The sequence below is a fragment of the Salvia hispanica genome, chromosome 1, assembly GCF_023119035.1.
Source record: "Salvia hispanica cultivar TCC Black 2014 chromosome 1, UniMelb_Shisp_WGS_1.0, whole genome shotgun sequence".
Taxonomy (NCBI): Eukaryota; Viridiplantae; Streptophyta; class Magnoliopsida; order Lamiales; family Lamiaceae; genus Salvia; species Salvia hispanica.
Genome location: NC_062965.1, coordinates 14,929,906 through 14,942,804, shown reverse-complemented (window position 1 = coordinate 14,942,804; position 12,899 = coordinate 14,929,906). Strand labels below are relative to the sequence as shown.

Sequence of the window (12,899 nt, the reverse complement as noted above, 5' to 3'; positions counted from 1 at the left end):
TTAAAAAAATTGTGAAATGTATGTTATATACTCCCTCCATCCCAAGATAAGCGACTCACATTCCTTTTTGGGACATTCCAAGATAAGTGGGTCATTTTCTTTTTTAGTATTCTCTCTTACTTTTTCTCTCTACTTTATTAACTCTCTTACTTTATTTACTTTCCACTTTACTAATACAATCTCATTTTCTTAAATCTCGTGCTAAAAAGTTTATGCTCACTTATCTTGGGACGAAGGGAGTATTAGTTTTATAATAAAATGCATGTGAGATAAAAATTAATAGAATGTGAGATTCATTATAAAAAAAATAGTAAAAAAAAAACAAATAAAATATTTATTAATGGATGAATAAAAATTATAAAATAAGACATTATTGATAAACAGAGGGAGTACCTTTTATTAACATCAATGTATATTTGTTTTTCTATTTCATTTTCATCAAAAGTCGGTTAGACATGTATTGTAAGTGTAGGTGCTTGACACCTAAATTGTATTCATAATTGATAGTATGATTTTTTATATATCCACAAATATATTTATTTATTTTATAATATTTTGGAGTAATTAATGTTTGAAATATATATATACTAAAAATTATATTTCTAAGTTCTATGACTTTATCTATCACTCTTAAGTGATACTCCTATCTCATTTAACTTTATTTCTTAATGTTCTTATCTTAAATGAAGAAATATGACTAATTTTTGTAAATTCTATCTGTTCCTTAGAGTCATAGTTCCTATCTCTTCTCACTTTATTCTCATGGTTCTTATCTCTATTTTTCTTTCATACTGTACAATTTATATCTCTCTTTATCTCCTGTATAATTCTTGGATTCCTCGATGATTTATAATAGAAATAAAATTATCAATTATTTTGGGATAGTGGCAAACATATATCTTGGCTATTTTATTGATATGAATCTAGTCCAACCCATCTTATTTCTTGGTCGCTTAAATCTGTGAAAATGGTCATCTAGACTTCTTCTACTAAAATAAGTAATGTTTTACTGTATATTCAATCTAATTCCTTAGAATCAATAGATTTGGATCTATGATAGAAAAATATTGAGATTTCTGACTACACAAGTGGAATGAGATACTGAAATATTCCCTCATACAATGAGTTTAGCTACCCTTATTATTATATACTATAAAAATGCCATAATTTGGTGATTTAAGAAATTGGAAAGGAGTCCACGTCGGCAGATTGATGGGCCCCATTTACAAATGGGCATAGCTGGCACTGTTGGGCCCACATCAAAGTAATGCCACCGACCTTCGTCACTCAGTAGGGCCACCCACACCACGCTTTTTTACAAACTTTCCAGTTGTAGCACTGTGCCTCATTTCACCTTCATTTACTTTATGTTCAAAAATAAAATCATGCTAGAGTTTTACTCTTATGCCAAATTTGTTCTCTTTCTTTGATATTCTTATTTATTAAGATTAATATTAAAATAAAATAAAATATTTTTTTGAATTTCTATAAATTAAGTGCGCTTAGATCTCTAATAGTCCATCCGACCCTTATAACATGTCACCATTTGACCTGAAACGAGATTTAAGAAATATAATAAAAAGTGAGTTGCAAATGTGTGGCATATGGATCATATTTTTGTATATTAGTTTTATAATAAAATGTGAGTGAGAATGAGTTAGTGGAAGGTGGAGTCTATTATAAAAAAATACTAGTAAAAATTGTGAACGTGACAAATTTTTATTAACGGACAAAAATGGAAATAAGTTAATAAATATTTAAAGACGGGGGAGTATATAATATCTAGCCTTTGTCACTGAATTAGAACATCTCCACGAAACCATATATATATGAGCAGTTTAGAAAATGCGAGAAGATATTGACCTCCATATCCCTTTGCCATTTCAAAACAACATATTTCAATGATATTTCATTATAAACTTTATAAAATTGAGATCATATTTCATTAACTTTTCATAATATTATTTTCATCCACTTGTAAGTGCAGAGTGAAAATAAGAATATTACTGGGCAGATAGAATAATAGAGTAGTAGATAATATTTCTTAAAAAATTTAGTAGAATATTTCTGATTAAATTTTATGGCAAAAGTTAATAATCATTTACAACTAGGCATGACTCAAGATTCTCTAATTAAATTATAATAGTAGTGTATATATTTTAAAGTAGCTAATTTGAACCCCTATAAATACCACCTCTAACCCTGCCTTTCATAACATCACATAAACATTCACTAAAACACTAGTAGCATTTTAGGTTTGAATTCTTCCTTGTTCAGCTTCAAACTCTTTCACTACAATGGCATCAGTTGAGGTACATCTTGTTTCCTAGCGCTAGTTTGATCTCTTCCTAGCTTGGATCAAAAAATATAGTAGTAGTATCGTTTTTTCTTCAAATTAATAGATCACCTTTAAGAAATCTAGAGTTTTGATCAATTATTATTGCATTAGAATCCAATGATTTTCCTTTCTCGTGAATGCCATTTTATGTTAATTTTTGTGATCGATTGAAGCAGGTTGGATCAGTTCCAGTGGCAGAGATCGTTGCTCCGGTTGAGGCAGCGGTGAAAGTGGAGGAGACTCCTGCAGAGGTGGTGGCCGTGGCGGAAGAAGTAGCTGCTGAAGCCGAGCCAGAGAAAGAAGCCGCGGCGGTGGAGGAGCCAGCCGTTGAAGAGGCTGCTCCAGTTGAAGCCGAGCCAGAGAAAGAAGCCGCGGCGGTGGAGGAGCCAGCCGTTGAAGAGGCTGCTCCAGCAGAAGCCGAGCCAGAGAAAGAAGCCGCAGCAGTGGAGGAGCCAGCTGAGGCCGAGCCTGAGAAAGAAGCCGCGGCCGTAGAGGAGCCAGCTGTTGAAGCCGAGACGACAGTGGTTACGGCTGAAGAAGCCGTTCCAGAGAAAGAGCCATTGGCTGTTGAGGAGGCCGCTCCCGTCGCTGCTGAAGAGGCTGCTCCAGCTGAAGTTGCAGTTGAGAAAGCTGAGGAGTGAAAGAGCTGATGCTAGTATATGACAAAGGTGGCAGTATTTGAAAATTTTATCATGGTTTTTGATGGATGGTGTTGAGGAGTAGTATTTAATTTCAATTTTTATTTGTACTAGCAATACCATTCAAGTTTCAATAAATAAAAATTATGTTCATCTATTTTTAATGTATTTGCAGTGCTATACACGACAATGCGTTTTCATTATGTACAAAAGTATGAGAAATTCTATTTTCTGCACAACCACCTAAATCCACATATTTTCACCCTATCCCAAAGCTGCAACCTACGTGCTCATATCGCGCATCACTACACTAGTAGGGTACTCTGGGAAACTCAACTGGTAAAAGCACGTATGAGACAAAGGAAATCGTCCACATGATTCAGAAGTCTTGTAGATGTGAAGCTGAGAAGTTAAACCACTGAAACCTTCAACAGATAAGTAAGTATTTGATTGAGGTCCACAAGAAGAGTAGAACCTTTTTTTGCTGCGCTCCTATTCATCTAAGAGGCAACATATAGAGCATGACTATAGTGGTAGGGGCCGAGGACACTGAACATATGCAAATGCTCAGATGCTTTTTCAAGGTCCATCCCTGGATTCATCGACCTTCTTCAACTAGTATTAACGGAGGAATTTCCTTGCACATAATGAAAATAAACGAAACGACCTCGTTGATGAGCCCCAAGGCCTTCGGGTGTTTGGTGCTGCTCGGTAACCAGAATCCCGGTGATTTTCAGTTATTAAAATTAAATAATACCACTGATTATTCGTTGAATTAAATTAAGAAAAAATTTAAGCATAGAAGATAAATTAATAGAGTGCAATGCTTTTGTGGATGAATTCAAAGCACAGATATACTCCATGTAATATATCTGAAATCCAAATTAAAGCATTTATACTTTTGTTAAGAATAAGATCCATATAAGCTCAAAACAAAGTGATAATTCTACACAAAATCTTAAAACAAACTAAACGAGTCTACCCATATTCTACAAGTTACCGTTGTTGTAAAAAACACATGTAGCCACTCCTCTGTTTTCATCTACTATGAAAAAATCTATTTTCTACACAACTACCTAAATCCACATATTTCACAATGTCCCAAAGCTGCAACCTACTTGCTCCTGCATGATAATGCTAAGACGATCGTGCATCACATCCCTGGTAGGGTACGCAGGGAAACACAACCGGTAAAAGCACGTATGAGACGAAGGAAGCCGCCCACAGGATTCAGAAGTCTTGTAGATGTAAAGCTGAGAAGCTAAACCACTGAAACCTTTAACTGGTAAGTATTTGATCGAAGTCCAAAAGAAGAGTAGAATCTTTTTCTGCTCTGCTGTCATCTCTCCGACAATCTTCCAAAACCATGATATCTGATCATCTGTTTCCTTAAAGCCATCATACTTTGTATGTGCTTTCCAATCATCAACAGAGATTTCACTTTCACTCCCTTGTAGCATCCATTCTAGATCTTCTGGTTCCAGGCATTTGAAGAATGATTTTCGGAGATGACGACAATGCATTATGTCAGCAAAGCCTTTGGCAAAATGCTCTACTTGGTCAGCAACGGATATCACAAACCGGTGCTGTATAAGTGAATCAACATATTGTCTCCTGTTTTTACTATTTACAACAATACTTTTCCCATTAGTGCAGAGATTAACAGTCTTCCTTGTTCCCAGCTCCGAAACTTCATGAACAAATGTTAGACCTAAGGCATCTTGATCAACGAGCTCCGGGTCCATCTCTAGGATTTGCTTGCAGCTGTTATATAACAAGGGATCTGCATCCCTTATATCTTCTAAGGTGATTGTATGCCCAGCCAATTGCAAAAAGAATACACGATCAAATACGATGCCCACTTGTATATTATGCATCAAGGCTAAGGCAATCATTTTTCCCGCAAAGCCAAAATACTCGAGGTGCACTGGGTGCACTTTAGATGCTGGATTTGGATAGAACCTTCTACGATCATCAGAGCAAGCTACGAAGAGGGCATTTTGAGGGTTGAAGATTGCTTGGCATACTAATAAAAACCACTCCCGTATAACACCTGGGCCGGTGGCTTCCTCGTTCTTGAACTCCATAAATAAACCAGCCCGTAAGGACTCAATCTCAGCATGTTTCATATACTCAAATGATTCAGCCAACAAATGTGAGCGGTCAATCAACATCTCATGTCGTACCCCATAGTTCGTCTTCACTCTAGGAAGCATCATCATTGCTAAATGTCTCCTTGCATCGAAGTTGGTCACTTCCCTACACTCAAAAATCCAACTATGGTCCTCACCTCTCTTTGTACACTTGACAACAAGTTTACAGAAAGCTCCCTTTGCACTCTTCATGACTTCCCAAAATAAACCTTCACAACCACTATAAATCTTTGAGATACTATTAAGTTCCTTCATAAGTTTAAGGTAATGACAACGCCTAACACCGTGGGCATGTTTCAAATCACTGTTAATTATGTTCTCGAGTTCCCCCAAACACCTCTCCAATATACCTAATAACTATTGGAAAATTTCAAACAAACTTCTAACTTCATCTCGGTAAACATGTGATACGTCAGTCAACAGAACAACAATCGGATCACATCCCTTAATCTCCTTCATCAGCGGTGCCACAAATGAAGAGAAATCACTTATATCAACCAATGAAGGCCCATAAAAACGATTTGGGTGCACGCTGAACAACAAATCATCGGAGAGTTTAGCTGCCAACTCCTCAACAAATGGAAAAATATCTTTAATCTCAATTTCAGCCTTCTTTCCAACCTCAACATACTTCATCAATGCCGCTAAACTACTTCGGCATGAACAATATAAGGGATCATCAATTCCGGCTGCTCCCTTCAACAATTTGCAGAATTCAAAAATTATAAGGAAATACTGATGATACGCATGCTTAGGCAGAATAGTCTTATTCAATCCGAGGAAATGTAGTATGGCCTCATCAGCTAAAAAACGATTCATTCCATCGATATCAGGCGTCATATAAAGCATGACCAGAGCTTTAGGGGCCGAGGAAGCACTGAAGATCCGCAAATGCTCAGATGCTTGATCAAGGTCCATCCATGACCAGAATTCCTCGAGCATTGACTTCACCTCAGTTGGAGCGTTGAGCGGATGAGTTGCCTTGCACATAATGAAAATACACGAAACGAGCTCGTCGATGAGCTGGCAGGGCTTGGGGGGTTTGGTGATGCGCATACTGCCAACGAGAGAGAGTTTTGCGAGGTTCTGCACTTTGCATTCGGCTAAAGTCTGCTCCCAGTGCAGCTGTTTCCCGCGGTAGAAAAGCCTCCGCAACGTAACCGGAATTCCGGTGATGGCCTCAATCTTGTCGTGGATGGATTTGACGGTGGCGGAGGAGTCGATGAGTAAGACTATGCTACTGTCTACGAATATACTAGTGATGATGACGTGGCATTCGAGGAGGGCGGCGCAAGACGACATCGGAGCAATTCAGGCGTCGAAATCAAAGAATTTCGTGTGGGGAAGTTTGAATCAAAGGGTTTCAAATTTAATTGAGCCTATAACCTATTTATAGATTTATGATAGGGCTTTGATAAGGAGGTTGAATTAAGTCACTTCATTAATTTTGTTAGTATCGATACTTGTAATATCTGAAATTCAAATCAAAGTAGGAGTAGTATTTATTCATTAAATAATAATCGACTCTCTCCATGAAATTAAAAAATTCACTATACCAAAATGGAAATCTAATTTGGCATACATGGGATGGGAGTGATCAATTGCTAACTCATCCTTTAATGGTTAACTACAACTAATTTAAGGCCATAGGATTTTAGAAAACGTGTGGTCTACAATTTGCCACGTGTAATTTTCGTTTTTATTAATTAAATCGGAAAAGATAAAAAAAAAACTACAAATTAGAGTTTTGGATGAAAAGTCAATATAGTGTTCTGAAAATATCAACACAATGCTTTGAGAATGTCAACACAATGCTTTAAGAATGTTAACTCATTGCTTATATTGACATTCTACATGTATTATATTGACATATTTTATGTACATGTTTGAAATTCTAAAATGAATTTTGGGATTGTTGCTAGTTGGTACACTATGATTTTAGATTTGTATTATTTTTACTTAGTTGTATTTGCATAATTTCCAACTATTAACTATGCACAAATATGGTGATTTCTCATCTCTTAAATATAATATGACTACGTATGAAATATAATGCAAATCCAAATTTCAAATAAGCAAATATGATAGAAACATCAAGCATGTCTAATATTAAATCACCAATCAAATATAAAATAAAAAATAATTCACTTTCATCAGAAGTTTAAATATAAATAACTTCAACAAAAAGTCTAAATATTTTCAATCTCTAATATAAAGACACTAAACTAATAAAAGTTCCACTTTCACCAATCTTGCAATCCTTCATTTGGTTATTTTTAATTATTATTAAATGAATAAATTTAGTAAACCAAATTAAGAAATGGTCTTACTAAATTAAATAAAATTATTTTACGCACTTCATTAGAGTTTACGATGCTTAAATAGTCCTTAGGAATTGTTGACTGAAGGCTTTTCATTTATAACATGGCCCTATAGTTCAATAGTATCGTCACAAAAAATCAAAAATCAAAAATCAAAAATAAAAATTTGCATCTTTCACGATCAATTCTTCGTGTTTTCGTTTCTGCTGTGATGCGCTCTTGTTCCGTAAGCTATAAGATCGATCATGACTATCTTGTTATAGCAATGCTTCAAGTTTCTTGATTTTTTTGAGTTTCAAATCTCCTTACAATAACAACACTCTTCTGGTTCCAAGCATTTGAAGAATGATTGTTCGAAACGACGAAAAATAATAATGTCAGCAAATCCTCTTGCAAAATACTCTACCTGGTCAGCAACAGATGTCACAAACCGGTGTTGCATAAGAGAATCAACATATTGCCTCCCGTTTTCTATTTACAGCAATACTTTTCCCATTAGTGCAGAGATCAATAGTCTTCCTTGTCCTCAACTTCATGAACAGATGTTAAACATAAGGCATCTTGATCAACGAGCTCCGGGTCCATCTCTAGGATTTGCTTGCAGCTGTTATATAACGAGGGATTTCATCCTTTTTATCTCTAAGGTGACTATACGTCCAGCCAATTGCAAAAAGAATAGACGATCGAATACAATGCCGACTTGTATCTTATGCATCAAGGCTAAGGCAATCATCTTTCCGGAGAACCTAAAGTACTCAAGCTGCAATGGGTCTACTTTACATACTGCAAATAGAAAAGACAATAAATGGAATGATAAGTCTGGTTAGTTTCAACTGAACTGAAACTGGAAGTACCTCTAGATTTACAAATCAAGAGGCTTCTTGGTATGATGGAATGGAATGTGATTCCTACTTCCATTCTATTCATTTGCTTGGTGTGATGGAATGAATGAGTGAATGGATGAAAATGTAAAGTAAATCCAAGAAAATTGACATTTCATTCCCACCCTCATTCCATTCCAACCTCCATTCCATTCCACCCTCATTCCATTCCATCATACCAAGCATGGCGAAAGTGTCTTTCTTTACCTAAAGTATGCTAATTAACAGTAAGAATCAGACAATTTTTATTGAACATGCCTCAGATAGTCTTACCATAAAGTAGGCAAAAGGAATTCAAATAAACATGATTCAATTTCAGGTTGATAGATAAGACATCAATTACTGGTAGGAAGAGGAATACAAAGGATCTATAACTGGACTTGGATAGAACCTTCTGCTATCATTAGAGCAAGCTACAAAGAGGGCATATTGAGGGTTGAAGATTGCTTGGCATACCAAGAAAACCCACTCCCGTAGAACACCGGGGCCAGTGGCTTCTCATTCTTGAACGCCAAAAACTAGCACGTAAAGAAAAAATGTCTGCATGTTTCATATACTCAAATGATTCTGTCAACAAATGTGACCGATCAATAAGCATCTCATGTCGTTCCCTTCATCATTGCCATTGTCATCGACATCCTTCACCCTGGGAAGCATCAACATTGCTAAATGTCTACTTGCCTCAAAGTTGGTCGCTTCTTTACACACAAAATCCAACTATGGTCCTCACCCTCTTTGCACACTTGACAACAAGTTCACAGAAAGCTCCGTCCCAATTCAGACCAAATGTGACCTATTTTTATTTGTTAGAGATCAAATAATTCAAAAGATAATGTCTGACCAAATCGTAAAATCGTCGTATGTTAAAGACCAAAAAGAGACTTTAGTCTACATAAAATCATACTCCTAATTACTATTGTTAAATCATTGTACAATCTTCATCCAAAATCTATGCATCACCATTTGAAGAATATCGAACAAAATCAAAAAAAATTTTGAAACTCACACCGATCAAATTTCTTAAATCCCTGAATTCCACCAATGATACAGATTTGATCTCAAGTAGCAGCATCATCAACTTTAACAATAATTTAAATAAATATAAGACGGATCATTTATCATCTTATGAAAAAAACATAATGAAATTGTTAAAATTCCCAAAAAAACCATAAATAGATGACATAAGTTTTATTAGTTGAAACTTGAATGATGGTGCTACAAATAAAAATTGAAATTAAGTAAACTCAACCCCATCCATCAAAAACCAAGATAAAAGATATTAAAAATGTGCCACCTTTTACATATAGTAGCATAATATATTTCAGCTGCTCTTTCACTCCTCAGTTTTTCAACTGCAACTTCAGCCCCTTCTCCTCCTTGGGGGGACAGGAGCTGCCTCCTCCTCCGCAGCGGCCAGCTGGAGCAGCCCTTCGCGGTGACAGGAGCAGCTTCCAGCTGGCTCCTCCACCCCTTTTTTCAGCTCAGGCTCGGCTTCAGCTGAAGCAGCCCTTCGGGGACTTCGCGGAGCAGCCACTTCAGCGGGGACAGGAGCAGCCAACGGCTGGCTCCTCCACAGCCCGGCTTCAGCAGCTGCAGTTTCCCCCCTTGCTACTTCTTCCGCTCCCCCACCACCTCTGCAGGAGACTCCTCCACTTTCACCGGGGCCTCAGCCGGGCCATCTCTGATGGGGAAAACCCCAATCTAAAAAAAGTCATATTTTTTTATTGTTTTAGCATAATAATTTTTTTAATGAATGTTAAATAAAAAAAATCTTCCAAAAAAAAAATGAAATAAGACAATTAATGGGACGGAGTGAGTATAATCGATGACACAATTTAACATAGATGACATTCACAATGTGAAAATTCCAATATGTGATTTTAATACTACAATAACTTGAAGAGATCCTAAAAAAACTTGAAGAAAAAACAATATACTCCTATAGTTTTTATTTAAACCGACAAGAGATCAAACTAGCACTAGCAAACAAAAATATATACCTCAACTGATGATGCCATTGTAGTATGAAGAATGGTGAAGGAGTCAAAGCTGAAATAAGCTAGTGTTTAAGTGAATGTGATGATATTTGGGGATGGAGAAGAGTGGGTATTTATAGGGACTCAAATGTATTGTCACAAACTGGCACATAGAGTACACTCATGCTTAGTTGTAATTTCTTACTTTACTTTCCTTCAAAAATTAAACTCAAATAATATATTGTTATTTTAGGTTTTCTCTCTCTTGTTAATTTATAGATAGATGGATTTTATTTTTCTTAAATTTTTATAGGGAAAGGGGCAATACCACATTATTATTTTTATCTTACCATTTACTTGAACTGCTATTTATGATTTCATGGAGTAAAACATATACTCATGTTCTAATATAGTGACGCAGCTAGACATTTTTTGTTGAGTATTTAATGTATTTAATTTATAGACATTTAAATTTAATAAATACCTGAAAATAATATTTTCAAATATTTTTAAATATAAACATTGAAATAAATAGGAATATCAATGAAAGAGAATTAGATTTGCCATAAGATTAAAATATATCCAAATTATGTACAAGACATATATTTGTCATAAAAAAACGAGAGAGATAAGAACCATGATAATAAAGTGAGAAGGGATGGGAACGTATGACCTTGAGGATTAGATGGAATTTAGAAAAAGAATTATATTTATTCATTCAAGATAAAAATTGGGAGGACTAAAGTGAAACGGGATAGGAAGTGTCACTTTGAGCCAGAGATCGAGTTTAGAAAAATAGTACTGCTCCATTCCGTAGTAATAAGTCGTTTTGTCATTTTAGTACGTTCATTGTAATAGATCATTTCTCCTTTTAGTAAAAGTCAATACATTTTTCCACACATACTTTACTCTCTTACTTTTTCTTTTCATTTCTCTCTTTTTTTTCATTTTCCACTTTATTCTTCATTTACTTGACTCTCCTAATACAATTTTTCTTAATCTCCGTATCGAAAAGAAACGCCCCCATTACTATGGAACGAAAGGAGTACTCGTATTAAAATATTTACCGGCATACTTTATGTATAAAATAAATATATTCATATTAAAACTCGTATTAAATATAAATACACTTTAATTTGTAGCTTGAGGTGTTACTGTTCAGGTTGCGAGCTAATCGGACTGAAATTTTATCGATATTACAACCTTAATCCTAAACGTTTAGATTTCATACTAGCAAAACGAACAAATCGGGCACCAAACTATTTATTAAAATTATCTTATTTATTAATCGTAAATGTTTTATATTTCTTAGAAATAATAATTCCTTAGTCCCATAAAAATATGTGCATTTAAAATGACATGAGAACTAATGTACAATTGTTAAAGTAAGATAGAGGATGAAAAGGGTAGTTAATATAATGCTAGTAGATAGTGAGATCCATAAAACTATGTTTAATGAGTTGAATAGTGTAACATAGTGGTATAAATTGTAAATAAATTGACGGCATACGTAATGAGTTAGGGACACAATTTTCCATAAAGAAATATGCTCAATTCTTATAGGAGGTACCATTTGTTTTTACCATTTTGCTCCTATTGCCATTAAAGACATATCAATCTTTTACCTGGTCGTTAAGATACATGATTTATAGTTTTTCATCTTCAGGTATCTAAAGTGTGATTTTTTCCGCTTTAAAAATTTATAAAAGTGCAAAACTCATTTACATTTACCAACTTTTAAGTTTAAATATTGTTTCTTACAATAATTTATTCATTTGCATAGTAAATTGAGTTTGAATTTTGGATTTATATTAAAAAATATTGACGTAATAAAATTAAAAGATTAAGAGACATATATGCTCTACTAATACTATAATGTTATTCCATGGAGTATTTTATTACGAGATTTTTTTATCTAATTTTAAAAGGTATATTAGCTAGTTATGAATGTGTAAAGCGATGATATTTTCTAATGCACATTACGATGTACCTTTGTCAAACTAACAAAAGTTATTTATTACTTCGTATTTTAGGGTGTCTCCGGTGGCGCCCCTCCCACTAGGACCTCCACTAACCCTTCCCACAAAAACTGCATGCCACGCGCACTAGCCCTTCCCATTCCCCGTCCACATCATTAGCCTTTCCCACGCACTAGGACGTCCACTAGCCCTTCCCACAATTATTCAATTTACGGACTAAAATTTTTTGAAATTATTAATACGTTGAAACGAAATACGGAAAAATTCGAAAACTTCATTTAAAAAAATTACATTAAAAAAAATTACATAATTAAAAAAAAACATAGTTTAAAAATAAAATTACATAATACCCTCGGCTCTCACTCCTCCTCCTCGTCCCCGTCCCCATCGCCCGTGCCGCCGACGTCCTCCGATCTCGACGCCATAATCATCAATGGGTGGGCAGACTTAAATCGCGCCGACATTGGTCAGCCACCTCCTTATCAGCCCTTTTTCAACACTCGGATCCTACGTGTTATACCACTTCATAGTGCCCGCATCGGGTCTTCGTTTGCTGCGCGCGGCGAGGACGCCGTCCTCGTCTCCTGGGCCTCCGATTCGACTCGTGGACCCG

The 12,899-nt window shown here is 35.4% G+C and overlaps 1 protein-coding gene and 1 pseudogene across 3 annotated transcripts; one reads left to right on the top strand and one right to left on the bottom strand.

Annotated features, from left to right (window-relative positions):
• The first annotated feature begins 2,182 nt into the window (after nucleotides 1-2,182).
• LOC125201822 (cytochrome c1-like) lies at nucleotides 2,183-3,133 on the top strand. 3 transcript variants are annotated; one of them, XM_048100080.1, is made up of 3 exons: nucleotides 2,223-2,312; nucleotides 2,512-2,655; nucleotides 2,722-3,133. In XM_048100080.1, exons 1-3 carry the CDS (start codon nucleotides 2,298-2,300, stop codon nucleotides 2,977-2,979), a joined length of 417 nt encoding a protein of 138 aa, XP_047956037.1. In that variant the 5' UTR covers nucleotides 2,223-2,297; the 3' UTR covers nucleotides 2,980-3,133. The 3 variants fall into 3 exon arrangements, with proteins under 3 accessions (XP_047956036.1, XP_047956037.1, XP_047956035.1); XM_048100079.1 differs by having other exon boundaries at nucleotides 2,183-2,312; nucleotides 2,515-3,133; XM_048100078.1 differs by having other exon boundaries at nucleotides 2,512-3,133.
• Nucleotides 3,134-3,922: 789 nt separating this feature from the next.
• Nucleotides 3,923-6,431, bottom strand: LOC125187858 (annotated as a pseudogene).
• Between the last annotated feature and the right edge of the window lie 6,468 nt (nucleotides 6,432-12,899).